At 36.4% G+C, this 20,509-nt stretch overlaps 2 protein-coding genes across 2 annotated transcripts in view; one reads left to right on the top strand and one right to left on the bottom strand.

Moving 5' to 3' along the window:
* Positions 1–20,509, top strand: part of LOC123551799 (intersectin-2-like) — a 108,082-nt gene that overhangs the window by 19,499 nt on the left and 68,074 nt on the right. The window contains exons 9-20 of the mRNA XM_053542215.1: positions 7,123–7,186; positions 7,582–7,760; positions 8,666–8,785; positions 9,650–9,800; positions 10,289–10,400; positions 10,805–10,954; positions 11,360–11,500; positions 12,946–13,011; positions 14,410–14,570; positions 15,628–15,670; positions 15,993–16,182; positions 18,967–19,178. Coding sequence (XP_053398190.1) covers positions 7,123–7,186; positions 7,582–7,760; positions 8,666–8,785; positions 9,650–9,800; positions 10,289–10,400; positions 10,805–10,954; positions 11,360–11,500; positions 12,946–13,011; positions 14,410–14,570; positions 15,628–15,670; positions 15,993–16,182; positions 18,967–19,178 — 1,589 coding nt within the window. The remainder of the gene's footprint in view (positions 1–7,122; positions 7,187–7,581; positions 7,761–8,665; positions 8,786–9,649; positions 9,801–10,288; positions 10,401–10,804; positions 10,955–11,359; positions 11,501–12,945; positions 13,012–14,409; positions 14,571–15,627; positions 15,671–15,992; positions 16,183–18,966; positions 19,179–20,509) is intronic.
* On the bottom strand, positions 1,147–4,306 carry LOC123551800 (uncharacterized). Its single transcript, XM_045340999.2, has 2 exons — positions 3,912–4,306; positions 1,147–2,667 (listed from the first exon to the last, which is right to left on the bottom strand). The coding sequence occupies exons 1-2, from the start codon at positions 4,247–4,249 to the stop codon at positions 1,332–1,334; spliced, it is 1,674 nt and encodes a 557-aa protein (XP_045196934.2). The 5' UTR covers positions 4,250–4,306; the 3' UTR covers positions 1,147–1,331.

Raw genomic sequence — 20,509 nt, forward strand, 5'->3', positions numbered from 1 at the left:
ATAACTCTGTCAACTTTTTTGACTGAATTTTTTGGCCCTTTTTGGACTTAGAAATTGATTAAATTTTTCATACAAGTCCATATTTTGCCTAACATATAACATATTTGCCATCATGGTCACACATTGCCATTTAGTGCAAGACTAATCAAAATTCACAAGTACAGGAACATTTTTGTGTTTAATCTATTATTTCTTTTTTCTGAAAATCTATGGTAATATTTTGACCCCATTCTTCAGTCAATTTTTCGAATAGTCGAGCGCGCTGTCATCCGACATCTCTTGTTTTTTTCCCTTTTGAGAAAAGGTCCGGTCCCGGATAAATTGGGAAAAACAGTGGGGTTTTTACTCAGATTGGGAATTTTTATAGTTAATTAATAACATCATTTAGAATGTTTCTTCCTTTAATTCCATGTAAATAGCACAAACTGTTTAAATGGTTAAATCATGTTGAATGTCAATGTAACTAAGTTTTCCTTCTGCAGTCATCAAAATGCAAACTTAATTTGGTCATTTTGGGAATTTTTGGATGATAACTGGGAAAAAAGATTGCATTTTTCAAATGGGAAAAGGTCCTTTTAGGGGCACTTTATAAAGAAGGAAAAAAATCACTGTGTGACTATTTGATAAACGACATTGTGTCTGAAATCATTAGTCCTCCACCTCTGATTCATGTGGGGAAGTTGGCAGTTACTTGCGGAGAACAGGTTTGTACTGGTACAGAATCCAGGAACACTGGTTAAGTTAACTGCCTGCCGTTACATGACTGAAATACTGTTGAAAAATTACGTTAAACCAAAAACAAAAAAAGCAAATATTTTCCAAAAGACTGTTACTGACATTAGTTGGAAGATGGTGCAGGATACAGAAGATGCTACAACTCCATATAAGCTGTCCTGGCTCTTAAATGTACAAGATGTAAAGCTCCTTTACATGGGGCTCTTATCCGAGTTACGTATTCTAGTTGCAGAGTTGGGTATTTCATAGACAGACATACTACTGAACCACTGTATCCACTCTTCCATATTATATGAAAGTGTTTGAGTTTTTAATTTTCCATTCAAAAAGAGAAAGAAATCTTCCACATAGAGAAAATAAGCTGTAAAGACGAGAAAAATAAAAAACTGGAGAAGCATGATAAAAGACAAATTAGATTTGTGTTTTATTTATTAAACTAACCATAATACAGATAATGTATATAGCATACTGTTACACATTCATGTAAGATCATTATGCATAGATGTTGTAAGACAGTTTGATGTAAAATGGAAGAAATATAATCTGCAGGACACTTTATTGTTCAGAAGATAAATATTAGTATCAGATGATATGGTTTATTCTAGTTCAAAGATACTGACATTATTGCCTGACCCAGTTAAAGCAAGTTTGTTCTGCTGTGGGTCAAATGAAGCTGATAAAGATACCATCATATCTTTGAGTACACCTAACTTCCTGCCAGATTCCTCACTTATCTGTACAATGTTTGAGGATCCACAGACAAATATGTTTCCTTTTCCATCAGTGCATATTGCCCAAGGGAGAACCCCATCAGGATCTGTAAATGTTGATACATAATTTCCCTGAGTGTCTAGTGTGATCAAACCATTTTCCTCATCAGCTATATACACCCTGTCTATGTTAGCGCTGAGACTGATATGTCTACTGCAGCTAAAAATTTCATTGCCTGATCTGTCTGCTGTGATTTTGTTGAGCATGGTACCAGTCATACCATAAATATAAACAGTGGAACTGAAGTCAGATATAAACATTCTCCCATTCTTGTAAGCCAGACCAAAACAGCGATGATTCAGTTTCAGTTGCCTTGTGGTAGCCATCTTATAACCCAGTGATACAAACTGGATGGTTTTGTTAACAAGACTAACTGCAGCTTCGTTATCACTGACCTGACAGACAGCATGTGGTTTAGCACAAAGATCTAGATGATCCATAACTGTAGCTGTAGAAATATCTACATATTTCAGTTTGTTGTTGTTGAAGTCTGTCAGTAGTAGGCTGCCATCTGAAGTGAAACAAAAACCATAAATACAGCAGTCACTTTTGTCTTTTGTCAATTTCACATTAATTTCATTCTCTGCTCTCTTTGTGTACACTGTTGTTTTCAATTTGAGTTTTGTACTTGTAATAGAGATCTTGCCAAGTGTCTTGAATTGATTAAGAAAGTTTTTGATTGTTACATCAGGTTGAAATCCTGTTGCCATATCTGGTCCTTTTCTCAGAATTTGTTCAGCATTTTCAGCTTTACCGATAGTTTCCTCAGTCTGTTTAACACAGACAAACTCCTGTGCTTTATTTCCAGCAGACCTCTCCAGTTTCTTGTAGTACTGTACAAGGTCAACATTGAATTCCTCTGCTTCCTTGATCTGTTTGTGTAATATACTTTCTGTTTTTTCATACTGTGCTTCAGCCTCCTGTATGGAATCCTTTTCAAGTTTCTCAAGCATAGCTTCCATTTCTTTCCTGAAATTCCTAATTGAATCAACTGCCTTATTTTTGTGTATCTTCAGCTCTTGTAATAGTTGTTCTTTTGACTTCTTTATATCCTCCATGGTTTTCTTCATGGCATTCACTTTTGTTTTAGTTTCTCTTAAACTTGATTTCCTGTACAAATTGTCAATGTCCTCTGGAATTGATCGTATCTCTTGGCATGCTCTGAAAAAGTTGGGAAAGCATGATATTATTTAGTTGTACACAGAAAACAAACATATTTGCTCTTTATGTCTTTTGGATGGTTCATTGAAAATTTACCCATTTCACAAATGAAAGATCAAGCACAAGGTCAAAACAGTTTTTGTTAAGCCTGCTGACAGTGAGTTCGATATAGTTGTCACAGTGGCGGTTTGGTGTATGTGCGTGCATCCGTCTGTGTGTGCATGCGTATGTCCGTCCGAGTTTGTCTGGGCTGTAACTTATCTATGGATCAAGGGATTTTAAAATAACTTTGTGTCATGTGCAAGAACAAAATTTGTAGCTTAAAGGTCATGGTCATATTTTGAGGTTAGTGGTAAAAATCTTGCTTGTCCGGACCGTTACTCAGCCCAGCCATGGATTGAGAGATTCTTAAATACTTTGGCACATTGGCCTCGATAAGATGATGTGTCATGTGCAACAACCAGATTGGTAGCTTAAAGGTCAAGGTCATACTTAGAGTCAAAGGTCAAAACTGCAGTTTTCCTTGTCTGGGCTGTAACACAGCCAGTGATTGAGGGTTTCTTAAATAACATGGCACAATTGTTTGCCTCAATGAGACAGTCTGTCAGGCATAAGTAGTTTAAAGGTTGGTTACACTTAGGGGTCAAAGGTCAAAAGTTGATTTAAGTTTCTCTTGTCTGGGCTGTAACTTAGCCATGGATGGAGATGTTCTTAAATAACTTGGCAGAAATGTTTGCCACATTCAGTTCTGTCACCGCCAAATAGTATCATAAATGTTAGTCCTTTTGACAGCTGGCGGGCTGAACATGTTGCCCGTGGGCATCTGCATTGTTTCTTCCTTTCGTATGAAATGACATACTGTAAATAGGTTATATTTGTATGCTCATTTTAGAAATTATGTGCATCTGAATCTAGAGTAATCATGGCTAGAAAGTTCAAGAAAATTTTTATGGATGTTTATTAGCAATAAAGTTAACAGGATATAAAATTTAAATCACCGGTTCATAGTTAGTGCTGTGTGACTGGTCTATATTCACCTCTTCTGAGTGAAAAATAAATCCTTGAAAACTATTTTCTGATGTCATGAAATAAAACACTTTCAATAAACCAGATGTATCAGTTATAGTCGTGTAATAGCCTAAAAATTACAACAATCATGGTAGAAATTGTTTAATTCAATTTTTGCGTATTTGCCAACTGTAAATTCATGGAAAAATGATCTTCAAAATACTGATCAATGTTACCTGTGATGTATAGCTACACAGCTAGCACATACAACTTCATTATGGTTGGTACAGAACATGACCAGTAATTTTGCCTTGTGTGTAGAACATCTCTCTGTAGGGTAACTTGGCAGCTCAGCTACATGTAAACCATGTGAACTGAAGTCAGCTTTATCCAGGATCTGGTGACCACTCAGAGCAGGAAACATTTTGTGTGTGTCTGTACATGGTATACAGTAATAATCCTGACATTCTACACAATACTTTTCAGCATCTCTTGTTATGTTTTTCTTGGTGCACACACAACACTTCAATGTTATTATTTCATCTGATGCGTCTATGTTTTCTTTAGTCGCCATTTTATCACTTTATAAGGTATAACTTCCTTCTTTAATGACAGGAAAAATCAATATAATGTAAAGTTATACCTGCTAAATATAACCTCTTGTTACCATACCTTACAATACCTGTACAACCTTATGTTAGATACCTGCTATCTTTCACAAAGATAGTGATATTATGATAGCCTGTTTAGATAAAATATTAACTGTTTACTTTTAGATAAGTTTTAATTTCATGAATAGTCATAACAGATATTATCATCTGATTTAGCTGTATGACTAAAAAAGTTCAGTCACTTACCCACCACTTACTATATTGACAATGAATGATTAAACTACTTTGACTTGAATGTTAAATTGAATAAATATAATTTTTTCTGATCGTTACAAGTAAGCATTTTAGCAGAAATTTTAAACTGGGCTGCCATAATCATCCGAAGATAAAAAAACAAAGCTATATTTGAAGAAAATTTGTGAGATAACAGTTATTTTGAAATTATTGAAACTTTTAAGGAATTTAATGAAATTTGGTAAATGATAGATAGCATTAAGCAGAAGTGCAATGTGAAAACAGTTAAAGCAGTTCATGAAGCTCCCCTTTTGTATCTTATTTTTAGCTACCCTGTGAGGTCTTGTGATTGCTCTCCAGCGTCGAATATTGCCCTGCCCTGGGGGTAACATGGTTTATATTGACTCACGTAGGGAAAATCTTTGAAAATTTTCTTGTCAGAAACCACAAGGTTATGGCTTTGATATTTGGTATGTAGCATCAGCTAATGGGCCTCTACCAAGATTGTTTAAATTATCCCTCTTGAGTCAAACATGGTGCCAGCCCTGGGGGTCACATGGTTTATATAGACTTACATAGAGAAAATCTTCGAAAATATTCTTGTACAATACCACATGGCCTAGGGCTTTGATATTTGGTTTGTAGCATCATCTTATGGTCCTCTACCTGGATTGTTCAAATTTTCTCCCTGTGGTAAAATATGGTCCCGCCCTTGGGGTCACATGGTATAGGGATAACCTTCTGGCACAAAATCACATTGCCTAGGGCTTTGATATTTATATCTCCCTCTCCTGGGGTAGACATATTATTTTAGCCCTGTCCGTCCGTCCATCAGTCTTACTTCATTTCCGATCAATAACTGGTGAACCATTTGACCTAGAACCTTGAAACTTCATAGGATGGCAGGGTTTTGAAGTAGACGACCCCTATTGTTTTTTTGGGTTATTCCATCAAAGATCAAGGTCACAGGGGCCTGAACATGGAAAACAATTTCCGATCAATAGCTTGAGAACCACTTGACCTTGAATGTTGAAACTTCATAGAATGATTGGACACGCAGAGTAGATGACCCCTGTTGATTTAAGGGTCACTCTGTTAAAGGTCAAGGTTACAAGGCCTGAACCTGGGAAACCATTGCCGATGATTACTTTAGAACCACTTGACCCAGAATGAAACTTTATAGGATGATTGGACTAGGCCGAGTAGATGGCCCGTGTTGATTTTGGGGTCACTCCATCAAAGTTCAAGGTCACAGGCCAACCAAAACATGGAAATCCATTTCAAATCAGTAACTTTAGAACCATTTGACCTAGAACCCTTAAACTTCATAGGGTGATAGGGCTTCTGGAGTAGACAACCGCTATTGTTTATGGCGTCACTTCATCAGAGGTCAAAGTCACAGGGGCCATCCACTCCGTCACACTTCATTTTCAATCAATAACTGGAGAACCATTTGACCTAGAACCTTTAACCTTCATTGGGTGATAGGAGCATGGAAAACATGAAAACCACTTGACCAAAAATGTTGAAACATGATTGGACATGTAGAGTACATGACCCTATTGATTTTTGATAGAAACCTCTTTCCCATCTATAACTTGAGAACCACTTGACCCAGGCCCGCCTGCTTTGCTCAGTAGTGAGAGTGAATACCACAGGGTTGTGAGTTTGAGCCCTGGGCGAGGCGTATGTTCTTCGTGACGATTTGATAAAAGACATTGTGTCTGATATCATTCGTCCTCCACCTCAGATTCATGTGGGGAAGTTGCCAGTTACTTGCAGAGAACAGATTTGTACTTGTACAGAATCCAGGAACGCTGGCTATGTTAACTGCCTGCCGTTACATAACTGAAATACTTCTGAAAAATGGTGTTAAACTCAAAACAAACTTGACCCAAAATGTTTCAACTTCATAGGATGATTTGACATGCAGTAGATGACCAATTATTATATTGGGGTCATTCAATTAAAGGTGAAGGTCACAGAGGCCAGAACGTGGAAAACTGTTTCCAATCCATTACTTAAGAACCAATAAGCCCAGAATGTCGAACTTCATGGGAAGATTGGACATGGCGTGTTCAGCTAACTGTCAGTGTCTCCTGTTCCCAATTGACTTCTTGCCTATTACTACTATGCATTGGGGGAGACATGCACTTTTCTACAAAAGCATCTTCTAGTTGGTATGTAACATCGTGTAATAGTCCTTTACCAAGATTTTTCAAATTATCTCCCTTGGGTTAAAACTTGCCCCACCTCGGAGGTCAGGGGCACATGGATTAAGCAAGCAACTAAACTCAGGTGAGCGATAAAGGGCCATCATGGTCCTCTAGTTTAAAGAAATTCCAAACAAATGTAGGGCACACCCAAGTTTGTGGTGTGAACTACATTGCAAGTTGATTGCAATTTATTTATTAAAACCTACCTGGTAATTACGTAAAGGTAAATCAACAAAATGTCTTCTTTCCTCTTCGAAGCAGTATTCAGGGTATCACAGTTAGCTGTAGTTGCTTTGGTAGGGATTGATAGTTCATTATCCTAGAATATGTGTGACTTCCATATGCACATTGTTTAAATACAACCATGTCTTTCTTTTAAATTGTAGGTGTGGAAGCCAGGTCTATTTTAGTGAATACTGGAGTTCCTCAACAGATGTTAGCTCAAATATGGTTAGTTATATTACTGTTGTTTAGATTTTGAAAAGTCAGTGTTGACAAGACAGATTCATGATATATATTTAAGTAACATTTTAATGCATATCACATACAATATATAAGTGATAGGTATCTTTTCTATGTAATTCTTCATCAGTAAAGTAACTTCAGCAACACATGTTTGCAGTTTTGTAAGTCCTTATCAACAAGGAGAACTTCATTTTACCTGTTTATCAGCCAGTTTCTCTGAGGGTCAAATTCTGACCATATACAAAATTTTAACCACACATCAGTGGAAAGAAGTTATGATATAATTAGATCTAAATTAAATTTTGAAACCTAATTAAGTTCAAGCAAAGAACTTCTGAAAAATAATGTTGAACTGAAAGTGTATCTGTATTTCTTGGCAGGAATTTGTCAGATGTAGACAAAGATGGCAAGTTGAACTGTGATGAATTTTGTATAGCTATGCACCTAATAGATGTTGTTAAGATGGGCCAGCCACTTCCTGTCAAACTGCCTGCTGAGTTATTGCCAGGCAAAGCTCGGTCTGGAAGTTTTGGAACACCACCACCTGTAGCCCAACCTGGTTAGTAAATAATATACATGTAGTGTTTTGTTAGAGAAGTCTTGATATGTAAAACAGACAAGTAAACAGTGTTGGGTATTGAAATATGTCCAGTCATTGATAGTATGACAGCATGGTTGCAAACTTAAGAATGATGCATATCCATGTATTCAAAGAAGCTTACGGTCAGGAAGGGCTCTAAAGTAAAAACTGCAAATTATGTTTCCCCTATATTCCTGGAGACATATTATTTTTGCCCTGTCAGTCTGACCATTCATCTGTCACACTTCATTTCTGATTAATTACTGGAGAACCATTTCTTCTAGAACCTTCAAACTTCATAGTGTGATAGGGCTTATGGAGTAGATGTCCACTGATAGTTTTTGGGGTCGCTCAATTTAAGGTCAAGGTCACAGGGTTTCTGACCGATAACTTGAGAACCACTTTACCCAGAATGTTGAGACTTGATAGGATGATTGGACATGCAGAGTAGATGACCCTTATTGATTCTGGGTGACTTGATCAAAGGTCAAGGTCACAGGGACTAGAACATTGAAAAACTGTTTCCGATCCATAACTTGAGAACCACTTGACACAGAATATTGAAACATCATGGGATGGTTGGACTTGCCAAGTAGATGATCCATGTTGCAATTCAGTCACTAAACCAACATCAGCATCTCTTTGACTTTCATTCCTGTCCCCTATTGACTTCTTGCCTGTTACTACTGTGCTTTAGGGTAGACATGTGCTTTTCTACAAAAACATCTTCTAGTTAGTTCCTAGGCTATAAATATCTGATTCAGTGACAGATAAAAAGTTTAAATTAAATACAAACTCTTGCTCAGTAGTACCCCAAAATTAAAACTAGCATAGTTTTGATTTTCAGGATATTGTTCTGTAAGTTGTATATCTGACTATTTCAGTACCAACACAGAAAGACAGTTTTGGGGATTTAGTGGGTAGTATGGGAATGCCTGCCCCAGTTCAACCAACACCAGTAGCAAATGGAGAAACTAAACAGGAAGAAATTGATATATCACCTGGTAGGTAAAACTTTATGCTATGGGATTTATTGATGTGAATATTAGATATCTTGTTGTTTCAGAGATGAATTGTTATTGTTAAAGGGAAATTTTGAAACTTTCAGTACAGGGATACTGAGTAATATAACCATTGCGAAAATTGTCCTTCAAGGTGATTTGAGTTAAGACATCGTTTACAGAAATAGTTGTCCTGCGTTGTGATAAAATTGGTAGGAAGTGTGAGAGTTTAAAAAACACCTTTAGAATATATATTATAAAGCTAAACATAGTAAAATAATAGTTTGATTGAACCTGTTTATTACAAGGAGTGCGACTCTAACCAGCTTAAGCAGGATTCTTATTTTACAGCAATATTGAATGGATTTATGTTAGAACTAAAATGGACTTGGTTAGGACAAACATAGAGGCTGCTTGTCATAGAGTGACTTTTCATATTAAGTTTATTAAATGGGCTGAATAAAATAACAAAGGGAAAGGCTCTGCCAAGCATTTTATCAATTTTATTCAACAAGTTTAATAAAATTGTAGAAAGACACAAATGAAATTTTCTTTTTTGTCAGGTGTTAGCTTTTCCTGTTTGAACTTTAAAATGCCTAGAATGGCAGTTCTGCCAATGTTTTCTCTACTTTAAACAATGTCAGCATCAATGCTTTATTACACTGATCACTGATGTAACACCAAAATTACGTAATGACATTATTTCACTAAATTGTGATAAAAATGTTTTCCAAATACTGACTATTCAATCAAGTGGTAGTATTTCCTTGTAATGTGAATGCTAGATTGATATACTGTTGTTGCAATACAATGCTTCAAATAAATATTGGAATTTTGCTTTTTCTCAAGTTTTGTTTTGTTTATCAGTGACCTTTGAAGATCGTCGCAAGGAGAATTTTGATAAAGGTCAGGCTGAGTTAGAAAGGCGGCGACAGATGTTACAGGACCAGTTAAGGAAAGAAGAGGAAGCGAGAATGGAGAAAGAAAGAAAGGAACATGAAAAGAGAGAAAAACAAAGGTGAGAGGCTTAGTGTAATCTGGTTGTTTAAAGGGATTATGTATCATTTTCACAGATTTATACATAAAATGTTCTTCTGAAGTAACTTTCTTTACTTTAAGATGGTACTGTAATAGCAGAATTTAATGCAGAGATGATTATTTTCTTGATTATTAAAATTATGGGCAACAATGACAGGTTAACAGAATCTTTCATTACATGCTTTTCAGTGAATAGTGAAATATCAGCAAAGTATTTCCTATACATTTTTCACTGGTATGGAAGGACCTACAGAATGTTTATAATTTAGTTAAAAGTAGGAAAGACATGAAATAAAAAGAAAACTTGTCTGTTTTACATGAAAGATCAATATTCTTCCACTCCAAAAGACAGTGATTATTCCATCTGATGTTTACTTAGTGAAAGATGTGTGATCTTACACTGACACAAACAGATGTCCTCTGTAGTAGCTGAAATCAGATTTTATATGTTATATAATGTTACATTAGGTTAGAACAGGAGAGAAAGAAGCAGCAAGAATTAGAGAGGCAGTTGGAAAAACAGAAAGAAATAGAAAGACAGAGAGAAGAACAAAGACAGAAAATGATGGAACAAAGAGAGGTATTTTATTCATCATGAAAAGATTTTTTATCAATCAAATTCTTTTTAGCCTTTGGGCAACAAAATGCTGGAGACTAGATTTTAAGTATCTTGAGTGTGGATATACAAAATAATAATTTCACATGGACTAAAATTATGGGTGTCTTAAATTCCAGTCTGTTTGCATTGCATTCTCTTCTTAGTTGTGATCTCTATCCTGTTGCATGTAAGGAAGTCATACTTTATAAAGAAAATCAAGGAATGTGGAAAGGTTATTATGGCAGTTTCTGTCTGAAATGCTGCTGTATTTTATGTTGTTTTCTTGACAGACTGACAGTCCTCATCATTCATGAAAAAACATCTCTGAAATTTTTTATTAGACTGTTAGTATGCTAGAGTGATCTTTATTCCTTTCTTATATCCAGGCTGCAAGACGAGAGTTGGAGCGACAGAGACAGATGGAGTGGGAAAGACAGAGAAAAGAACAACTGATGACCGAGAAAGCACGAGAATATGAACAGCTGATGGCTCTAAAGGCGAGGTCCAGTAATTTGAAATGTGAACTTGAGTCACTGGTAAGTGTACTCTCAGCATTTATTTGCTATAAATAAAAGGACTAATACCGCCTCTCAGATGAAAGTGTATTGGTGATATATTGGAGTAATGCATGTTGGTACTCTGTTCTGTCCTAAGTAATTCTTTTGCTATAGCATTATCTTTGAAACCACTCGGCAGTTTCATATAACTGTACATAAAAATGTGTACCTTGATTTTACCATTATAATGCTGTCATTTACTTTGGATGTCAATAAAAGCTTGTGAGTCCATGGATGTTTCAGGCTTAGGTTCAGATTATATACTTATGACTGATAGAATTCTGAAAGTCTTTTATCAAGCACCAACTGATCATGTACATCAATGAAAATTGGGCATTTTCAAGTTTTATTCACATTGTAACAAACTGTACTTCGCTATTTCAGCAAGGTAAGAAGACGGAAATAAGCACTAAGATATCACAGGTGAAGAATGGTGTTACAGACTTCACAGCCCATATAGAAGCGATGAGAAGCACAAGAGACCTGAAAAATAACGATATTGATAGATTACAAGGAGAGATACAGGTCAGTACATTATGATCATCTTTGATGTTTTTATGCCCCCAAAGGGAGGCATATTAGTTTTCAACTGTCCATCCGTTTGTTAGTTTGTTCGTTCGTTAGTCACAACGTAATTTTGCATGAGGCATTTACTGCGAACACTGCACGGACTTCAAATTCACATGTGTTAGTATTATGAGTACACCACCCCTATGACTTTGGGGTCACAGGTCAAAGGTCAAGTCACAGGGCAACGTTATTTTGCATGAAGACTTTTATTGCACACTTCACAGGCTAACTTTAATCTGAATGTACTTATGAGACACCGTATGATTTGGGGTACAGGTCAAAGGTCAAGGTTCAGGGCAAAGTACTTTTGCATGAGGCTTTTTGGAACCACTGCACAGGATTCAAAATTCATCTGATGTACTTATGAGTACGACCTTGTTTGGTCACAGATCAAAGGTCAAGTACAGGGCACATTAACTTTTTGCATGAAGGCTTTCTACAGCGGCACTACACTCAGGAACCTTCAATTCATTGATAGTACTTATTGAGTACACCATCCTAGACTTTGGGGTTCAGGTCAAAGGTCAAGGTCACAGAGCAATTAACATTTGATGAAGGCACTTTCTCGAGAACCACGCACCAGGACCTTCAATTCACATGTGATAGTACTTATTGAGTACCCACCCTATTGTTTGGGGTCACAGGTCAAGTCAAGGCAAGGGCCAGTGTTAACTTTTGCATGAAGGACTTACTTGGAAACTGCACAGCCTTCAAACTTCACATGCTGAAGTACTATTGGTTACACCACCTCTGACTTTGGGTCACCAGGTCAAAAGTCAAGGTCACAGGGCATGTTCTTTTGATGAAGGATTATGGAACACTGCACCAGACCTTAAACTTCACATGCTGTGTACTTATTGAGTACACCACTCTATATTTGGGGTCATCAGTGAAAGGTCAAGGTCCAGGGGCAAGTTATTTTGCATGAAGCACTTTCTGCGAACATTACAGGACTTAAATTACATGCTGTGTACTATTTGAGTACCAACCCTATATTTGGGTCACCAGGTCAAGGTCAGGCAAGGGCACGTTAATTTTTGATGAGGCCTTACATGAAAGCCTCATTAGACCTTTAAATTCATGTGATGTACTTATTGAGTACACCCCTAGACTTTGGGTCACAGGTCAGGTCAGGCTGGGGCATGTACATTAGTGACAGCTCTTTAGAACTTGAATTCAGACAGATGTTTTATTTTAGTGTTGTAAGTGGGTTTTGTATTGAGGTGTTGTAAATGAGAGAATCCGTGAAGAAAGAGATAACAGTTTTGAAAAGAATATGTAATGAAGTGTTTGAGACATAGATTCAAAAAGGCATTGTTTACGTATTGTGTGCTTTAATAAAGTATTATTTTGCAATGTAGATGACGTGTTTGAAGCATGTTGTGGTATTCTGTATACAGGAGGTGAATAGAACTGCTCTTACAGTCAGAGATGACAGAATAGACTTGAGAGTCAGACTCTGTACAGTAATCTATGTGTAATTTTATGAGGAAAGTAGATTACAAAAAATTATTTATTGTTTTAGTGACAAGGCAACCTGCTGATTAAATGTTTCTCAGCAAAATATGTTCATGTGTAAGTGTGTTTGTAGAGAATGAGCTATTTAAGCAGTCTGTCTGATGCTTTTATTGCATCTAGGAATGATTTAATTCTAGCAATTAGACTAGTAGAACTGCATTGATATTGCAATGAGAAGTGGTCTGACTGCATCTCAAGGTGTATTTGTTTGCTCATGAATTATCTTCAAATCATTTTCTCTTAAAATAAAAGTTTGTATATTTATGCAGCGGTAGCCTTCATTTGTTCAGATTTAAATCATAGAAGAGAATTGTGGTTCAGCTGAAACCACAGACTATGATGACAGTGTAGATTAAGAAACTTCTGTACAAGATTAAAAAAGATTGGGAACATGAGAAAGATACAGGAACAAATTAGCAGACATAGATATCAAATACTAATAGAGTAAGTAATGTAAAATTTTTAACTTACTGCTAGCCGCAGTGATTTTGCCTTTGTGACTGTGCAGGCCAAGATCGTGATCTAGGTTGCTCTGTTTGCTTTCAGTCAGTAAATTTTGTGAACACCCCTTTTAATAGTGGACTGCCAATTTGAATGTGAACAGTCAATTTTAGAAATTTAGCAGGTAGGTTAAATGCTGTATGAATGAAAGTTAGTATTTACTTCTCAACTGTTTGCAGCGTTTGTCTTAAAGTGATCTTCAGTTGTGGGTAGGTCATTGCTTATGGCAATTTGCTTTTCATTATGTTTTTGTAACTTGGTGTACTAAAATCTATACATTAGTGATTAAGAAGAATTGCAGTCTACATACTGATTTTTGTGAAACTCTTTAACTAGGAGTCCCTATCTCCCCATGTTTCTGTATTGAAAAGACTTGTGAGAAACATAGAAATATGAGCCATGCATGTGAAACCACAAGTGGCTTTTTGACCAGCATGGATCAGCACAGTCTGGTCAGGATCCATGCTGTTCCTAACGGTTTCTCTAATTGCAATAGGCTTTGAAGCAACCAGCATTGATCCTGACCAGAATGCGCGGATGCGCTGGCTGGTCTGGATCCATGCTGGTCGCAAACCCTCTATGTTGGTTTTCTCATGGTGCGGCTCAGTTACAGTTTTGATGTAAGCATAAGCTTCACCACAAATTTGTATTAGTGACAAACCTTTCTCACCACATTGAAAGTAAGACACATGTGTCTGCTGTAGTAGAAGTTTGCTGAAAACCATTATGAAAATAGGTCTATGAAAGTTTAAGCCAAGATGTTATATCACAGTTATGCAATGCTAAACCCAACAAAAAAAAAAGAACACACACAAAAACTGAACCCACAATTATTGCCTTTGCAGGAGGTCAATAAGACTCTGAGCCAGTTACAGAATGATATAAGTAAAGTAGAGAAAAGTAATAAAGAGAGTGTGAGAGTAAAGCAGGAAGAACAAGATAGACTGAAGAAAGAAAAGGACAAACATGAGACACTGCGGAAAGAACTGGAGGCACAGAGACTCAAGTATGTACTAGTATCTCATTTATTTGAAGAAACATATGTATTACTTTGTTGAAATAGTTCAAGAATATTAAAAAAAACCTTTAAAAACCATTCTCAAAATTTTTATATGGGTCCACTTGACAGCACTTAAGGGCCTCTCTATGTGTTTGTTAATCTTGCTTTAGATTGCTATCTAGATTTCAGTTTATTAATTCGCAGAAATGTTGTCTCTGTTGTTTCAGTCTACAAGGAAAAAATACTCCGAAAATATTTATTACTTACCTATGTCCTTTGACCACAAAAAATTAAGAAAAAGCCCCATTTTCTGTGAAGTGCTTCAGGAATTAAACTGTGAGGGGCCTAACGTGTCATGTTAAATCAGTTTTAACTTTAACCTGTAGCGCTTTCTGCCCATGAGGCTCATCTTGTCTGCACTGTTCGTACTCAGTAAGTAAACTTTTAGTGAGCTTCAATGAAATGGTACTGCCCAATTGATGATGGACAGTCAATTTTCGAAATTGCATGGTAAAAGGTTTGGTTAGTATTCTGTTAAGATAGGAAGCAGAAGAACAAGCCGTAGGGCTCAGAACAGTCAAGTTCGCGGAAATGGTTGATTTGGACGGTGATACAGGCGCCACAATAGTAACGATAATTGGGCATCTGTGTTTGATCAAACAGTGCAAAGGAACGTCAGAGGTGGGGTCAGATTTAGGTCAACTTATAATACTAAACAGCTGATGGATTTAAGGCAATATTTGCACTTAAGAATTGTTAGAAAAGTTTCATGTTTAATTGCAAATTTGATAAGTTGGATTTAGGTTCAACATGGAAAACTTTTACTGAAATTTCTCATGTTTCACTCACCTGAGTTTGATGGAAATGCTAATTTTAGCAACTTTTACTAATCCTTAGATAACAAATGTTGTGGTAACGATTAACATGACTGTTGAATCTGATGTCTCTTCATTTTATGCACAAGGTGTAATAACTGAAACTTTGTTTTGTAAAGTAGATACACACAGTTTCAAGTTATCTGGGTCCAAACAGAAGTTTAAAGCCATGTATCAGTTTGATGCAGAAATGCTGACGAGTTGTCTCTGACCCCTGGCGATACGGTGATGGTAAGTATATGCTTCTAGAGTGTAAAACTGAATTTTTCATTGCTTAATGAGTGGCATACCAGTATATATAAGTGTACAGAAAATACCAGTTGGTGATTATGCCAGAATGTGTGTAAGGTATTTAAAATTAGCTAGAATAAGGTTAATATCTGGGAGAAAAAAAGAACAAACCTCTTAAGAAACTTGTATGGATAAAGATAGTAGGGTTCCATTCTATTTGTCTTATATTCTGTGCAGGATTTGTACCTCTCTAGATGGTCAACGTGATTGAGACTGCAATGACAATAGTCAGTAATTTTGATATCGCAGGTATTTGTGACAGACTAGTCAATGCCTGGTTGGAGGGGAGAGAATGATGGCAAATGTGGCGGTCAGAGTTATGTTGAAGAAAATTGTAAGTTCTAGTCATCTGTGTTCAGTCGATGATGTTCGCGGGTATCAGTACATCAGAAGACTCTTCATTTATTTCTGTTCCTGGCAAAATGCCAGCAGTTTCACCAACCCCTGGCCAGGTGAGTGTTTTCCAGTTGTTGAAAGATTATTCTTTAGTTCTTATAGAAAGTTAATGATTAGAATACTCCTGAATATTTGACAGCAATGTTAAAGGGAAAGGCAATGTTGTTTTATGCTAATTCCATATGCTTGTATTTCTAAGTCATTTAAAGTGTGAAAGTATTTTCAAAATAGGCTGAAAATGAAAAGTATGAGCATTAAAATTTGATCAATGGAGCATTTTGTTTCATGGACAAAAAATGGCGGAATGTTATTGATTTCTAGATATACTAAAAGTGTATTTACTTATTGCTGTAAGTAATTCTTGCTTTCCAGCTAAGTAATAGAAAATTACCAGTTTTACATTAACTCAGAAACATTAATTTTTCAAATGGTTACTTCTAAATTACAGAATTTCAGCATTGTAATGACATCACAAACACACTAATGGCGCTCATGATCAGTCATTTTCTTAAATTCAAAATTAATATTCATTTACTTCAATAGTAGGTCGATTTTAAAATTCTGTCAGCATTCATGAAAGGCTTCGGTTGGCTGTGTTAATTAACTTATTGTCAGATTTCTTGCCTTTAAATTCAGTTTCAAGGAAATATGATATTCAGAGTATAGTAGAGCTATTGCTTCACCTTTATCGCTATGGACTGCTTCCATATCCTTATTTGCTTAAGATTTTGTATGAAGGTTTCAGAATAACATTGTGGGAGAAACCTGATACTTGACGGTTATTCTTTTAGATAATCTGACTACAGTGCTTGTTTCTAATGGTAGTTTTGTATTTCATACTTGTAACTAGTTTATATTTAGTTAATAGGTTGCTAAAAGAAAATGTAAGACCAATGATTAAGAAGTTTTAGGTCATTTGTTGAATTTCAGGGTCAGAAGCACAGGATGGTTCAGGACAGTTGTATCTGGAGAGGCAAAGAAAGTACATAACATTAAAAGGAGATGTTATGCAGTAAAGAGCGCTGGATATGTGGTGGTCGGATGAAATGGGCAGGTTAACTTATTGTATGTTGTAAGAAAGACACTGGCATAATTGTAAGGGTTTCTGCAAAGAAGGTTTGACTAGTGTATGAAGAAAATTGTTCTAGTGTTACTGGAGAAGGTTTGACAATATTACAGTCAACTTCAAAGCTGGCTAATTTTTAAGGGTACTTGCGAACTAGCTGTATGTGTGAAAATAACTTCTCACGAAAAGTATTTTCTTGTTATAAATTGACATGTGTTTTCACAAGTTGGCCATACCTTTTAAACATTCTACCACAGGAGCTAATTTCAGTTTTAGGAATAGAGAAAGTTTAGGGTTGCAGAAATATCAGATTTGACAGTATATGACAGTGATGCATTTTGGGAGATACAAAATGGAACTTGAATAACAGAGTGCAGTGTTTTTTTTGTCAATTATCCAACATGTTTTAACCCGACAGATGGCTGGTTCCTAATCTATGTTAGATTGATAAGTGACTACACCACAATGTAACAGGGTTCAAGTAGATTCTCCAGTACCAAACAATAGTAATACTGGAACATGTGGGGTTTGTCAGGAAGTGCGAGAGTTTCACCAGCCTGGATAAACCTGGGAAGTATATGCTTCTAATTCTTATATGATTTTTCAGTGCTTGAGGATGAGTTTCGAACCAATTATCAATATGTTTTGTGTTCTTTGAAACTACCATTACATTACACAAATCGATTTGAATATCTTTGAACAACTTACATATGGAGTTATAGGGTACTCTAATTTGTGGATGCCATATGGTAGAACCACCAATATTCAGTAAACCAGCTGGTTTGCTTCTTCAAATGAAGATTCTAACCAATAGAGGTTTTGCTACAGTTAACGGCATTGATTTGAGCCCGCGACCGGCACAGATCTTTTTATGAAGAATTTCAGATAAATGCATGATACAGGATTTGATTTCAGCATTGTACATGTACAATTAAACAGAATTTGTTTTCTGCCTGTTTGTATTTCATGTGGATATCAAGGCATAATTTGCATAGAATTAATGTAAATTTGACTCACAATACTGTAACACTGTATGATACTAGGTACTTAGTACATTTGAGCTGCACCATGAGAAAACCAACATAGTGCATTTGCGACCAGTATGAATCCAGAAAGCCTGCGCATCTGCGCAGTCTGGTCAGGATCTATGCTGTTCGCTTTCAAAGCCTATTGCAATTAGAGAAACTGTTAGTGAACAGCACGGATCCTGACCAGACTGGGCAAATGCGCAAGCTGGTCTGGATCCATGCTGGTCGCAAATGCACTATGTTGGTTTTCTCATGGCACGGCTCCTATATATTTGTTTATACAGTCGACATTGTATTAAGAGACCGCCAAAAGGACTGCGAAAAAGTGGTCTCTTAATGGAATGGTCTTTTAATGAATTTCAGTCCGGTGCGGAGAAAGTTATTTTCAACTGTTAATGTAACTGTATTTATTATGAACATACATATATGTATATATAAATTTCACAAACTTTGAACATTATAGCTTGATTGTTCTTCAGTTCGACTGTTACAAAGGTTAATTGCATTCAGGCAGGTGCAAAACGTACTCACTTATTACACAGGTGAAGAAATGTCCGGCAGGAATTTGGTACCTGTTTGCTTAGTAGATCCTTTTGTCAAATATTTTACCTGTTGGTACTACATTAATGTGGTTGCTAGTCGTTTAATAAAAAAGCCATTTAATGGAATGAATTAATGTTCTGAAAATGTTCGGGAGGGATTGTAATCGTTTAATACAAAAATCTCTTAATAGAGGTGGTCGCAAGTACGATGTCGACTGTATATGCTAGTATCTTCCTGTTTTACAGAGACATGTATAGGTGTATACTCCTATCAGTCAGCAGAGCCAGGTGATTTAACATTTAATGTAGGGGAGATAATTACTGTAACAAAGAAAGATGGTGATTGGTGGACTGGCTCCATAGGAGACAGAAAGGGGATCTTCCCAGCAAATTATGTGAAAGCACATGAAGTGCAGGTAAGTGAGAAATCTAAAATGCTTCCATTAGATTCTTTGTTTTGGATGCTTATTGCTATATATATTGCTTATAAGGTGGATACACTTTTAATAGCACTAGTAACTTTATTTTTCGTCTTACATTCAGCCCTGTCTGTTGTTTATAGATTACTATTTTTCTCTGATAATGTCTGTTTGCTGACAGCTTGTATTACCTGTCTGTATGGACAGCTTGATTTGTTTTTTAGCTCACCTGAGCACGAAGTGCTCAAAAGTGAGCTTTTGTGATCGCCCTGTGTCCGTCGTCGTCCGTCTGTCAGTCGTAGGTTGTCAGTCGTCGGTCGTCAACAATTTGACTGTTAACACTCTAGAGGTCACAGTTTTGGCCCAATCTTAATGAAACTTGGTCAGAATGTTACCCTCAATAAAATCTTGGACGAGTTTGATATTGGGTCATCTGGGGTCAAAAACTAGGTCACCGGGTCAAATCAAAGGAGAAGCTTGTTAACACTCTAGAGGTCACAATTTTGGCCCAATCTTAATGAAACTTGGTCAGAATGTTACCTTCAATAAAATCTTGGACTAGTTTGATATTGGGTCATCTGGGGTCAAAAACTAGGTCACCAGGTCAAATCAAAGGAAAAGCTTGTTAACACTCTAGAGGTCACAATTTTGGCCAAATCTTAATGAAACTTAGTCAGAATGTTACCCTTAATAAAATCTTGGACAAGTTCGATATTGGGTCATCTGGGGTCAAAAACTAGGTCACCAGGTCAAGTCAAAGGAAAAGCTTGTTAACACTCTAGAGGTCACAATTATGGCCCAATCTTAATGAAACTTGGTCAGAATGTTACCCTCAATAAAATCTTAGATGAGTTTGATATTGGGTCATCTGGGGTCAAAAACTAGGTCACCAGGTCAAATCAAAGTAAAAGCTTGTTTACACTCTAGAGGTCACAATTTTGGCCAAATCTTAATGAAACTTAGTCAGAATGTTAGTCTCAAGAAAATCTTTGATGAGTTTGATATTGGATCATCTGGGGTCAAAAACTAGGTCACCAGGTCAAATCAAAGGAAAAGCTTGTTAACACTCTAGAGGTCACAATTTTGGCCCAATCTTAATGAAACTTAGAATGTTACCCATGGTTCGCACAGACCATGAAAAGTCCTTGAATTTGATGCCTACTCCTTGAAAACTACTTGAATTTTGTAACAGTCAGAAACTACTTGAAAACTACTTGAATTTAGGAAAAAACGTTTAAAAGATGGCAAATAGTCCTTAAATTTGTCCGGTGTGAAGTGAAAACGGACAAACATTATAAACGGACCAAAATAAACTAAAAAACGACAAA

This window comes from Mercenaria mercenaria, chromosome 4 (assembly GCF_021730395.1).
Source record: "Mercenaria mercenaria strain notata chromosome 4, MADL_Memer_1, whole genome shotgun sequence".
In the NCBI taxonomy this organism is placed as follows: Eukaryota; Metazoa; Mollusca; class Bivalvia; order Venerida; family Veneridae; genus Mercenaria; species Mercenaria mercenaria.